General features: G+C 34.1%; 1 protein-coding gene across 1 annotated transcript in view; it reads right to left on the bottom strand.

Annotated features, from left to right (window-relative positions):
- The window catches only part of GTF2E2 (general transcription factor IIE, polypeptide 2, beta 34kDa), an 89596-nt gene that overhangs the window by 84155 nt on the left and 3382 nt on the right, over window positions 1-2059 (bottom strand). The window contains exon 2 of the mRNA XM_012648556.1: window positions 1618-1787. Within this exon, the coding sequence (XP_012504010.1) occupies window positions 1618-1783 (166 nt within the window). The 5' untranslated portion in view covers window positions 1784-1787. The remainder of the gene's footprint in view (window positions 1-1617; window positions 1788-2059) is intronic.

Genomic DNA, 2059 nt, shown 5'->3' with positions numbered 1-2059 from the left:
GTCAGGCAAAAAGATTTCTTAGGTGAGAGACACCAAAAACACAACTGATAAAAGAAAAAACTGGCAAGTTGGAATTCACCAAAATTAAAAACTTTTGCTCATCAGAAGACACCATTAAGAAAATAACAAGACCAGTGATCTAGAATCTCTTATACTTTCCTGGATTAAACTTAAGCCCATTATCCAAAGTGAGGCACCACAAGATCAGAAGAATGGGCTCCACCTGTACTTGCCATCAAATTGGTACTAACTGATCAACACTAGGGTGATCACATGGCAGTTAATACTCTGCAGGGATTAGGGGGATGGGGGGGTAAACCTGAAACTAAAGGACACGGGGAGCATTATAAGGGGGAAGGGCATGCCTTTAACTCTCACTTCAGTGAGGCAAAGACATAAAGTGTAACCATAATGTTTGTACCCTCATAATACCCTGAAATAAAAAAAAAAAAAAAAGAAAATAACAAGATAGTACAAGTTTGGAGAAAATATTTACAAGTATATATCAGATCAAGGAATGGTATTCAGAATATATAAAGAATTCTTACAAATCAACAGGAAGAAAATAATCCAATTCTTTAAAAAATGGGCTAATTTGAATAGACATTTCACCAAGATACATGAATGGTCAATAAGTATATAAAACAATGTTCAACATCATTAGTCATTAGGGAAATGTAAATGAAATCCACAATGAGATACCACTTCATACCCAGGAGGACAGCTATAATCAAAAAGACAATAACAAGTGTTGGCAAGGATAAAAAAAAAAAAAATTGAAACCCTCGTATGTTGCTGGTGAAAATGTAAAACAGTACAGCCATTTTAGTAGTTTCTTAAAAAGTTAAACATAAATTTACCACAGGACCTAAAATTCCACTTAGGTCTCTACCCAAGAGAAGTAAAAATATGTCTACACAAAGATTTGCACATGAATGTTCATAGTAACACTATTCAAAATAGCCAAACAGTGGAAATAATCCAAATGTCCATTAACTGGTGAATGGATAAACAAACTGTGGTACATATATCCATACAATGGAATATTCTTCAGCAATCAAAGGGAATGAAGTACTGATACAATATGAAACTCAATATGAAATTGAGTGAAACTCAATTGAAACTCAAATATGAATTGATATGAATACGAAACTCAATATGAAATGAGTGAAATGAAACTCAAATGAAATATTAAATGAAACTCAAAAACATGCTAAGTGAAAAAAGCCACACACAAAATACCACGATTATACAATTCCATTTATATGAAATGTTCAGAAAAGACAGAGACAGGAAATAGATTATTGATTATCTGGGGCTGGGGTGGGAGTAGTCACACTGCTAACGGGCACATCAGATCTTTCCGGGGTGACAGAAATGTTCTAAAATTGGACTGTAGTAACAGTTACACAACTCTGTAAATATAGAGATAATAACCTAAATTTTAACTACAACATAAAATCATTAACACCTTAAGAGCTTAAATTCTCTTATCATCTCATCCCTTATAAAACAAAGTGCCTAGCAATCAATATGAATGAACTGAAAAATGAACTTGTCATGATTAAATGTTGCCTGAATAATAAAAACCAAACAGTCCTAACCAATTTTACTAACCAGAATTTTGTTTAGAGCCTGATGATCCTCCATGTTCTACCTTTGCTTTCTTCTTCTTAGATGATGATGATGATGATTCAGAAGATACTGAACGTTTTTCTACTACAGGGGTGGAAAGAGCTCGTTTTTTGAACAGCTCCCTTTCTCTCAACAGGCTTGGATCCATAATGCTGCAAAGAAAAAGAGAAGTATCTTTAATATAAATTTAGGTCACTGGCTACCAACAATTCCCAAATGAAATCATCTTTTATTATTAGTTCTCTAGCACTTGCATTTATTCACCTACTCATTCACTCAAAAAATATTTAATTGGTGCTTACTATGTACCAAGCACTATGCTAGTCCCTAATAAAGAGAAATAGAATTATTCCCTTAATCTCTAGATTGTACAGCACAGGCTGTACACTATGGTAGCCACCAGCCACATGTGCCTACTGGACGG

This window comes from Propithecus coquereli, unplaced genomic scaffold (assembly GCF_000956105.1).
Source record: "Propithecus coquereli isolate 6110/MARCELLA unplaced genomic scaffold, Pcoq_1.0 Scaffold29, whole genome shotgun sequence".
NCBI lineage: Eukaryota > Metazoa > Chordata > Mammalia > Primates > Indriidae > Propithecus > Propithecus coquereli.
Note: the sequence above shows the minus strand (reverse complement) of the source record. Positions and strands in the feature narration are given on the sequence as shown.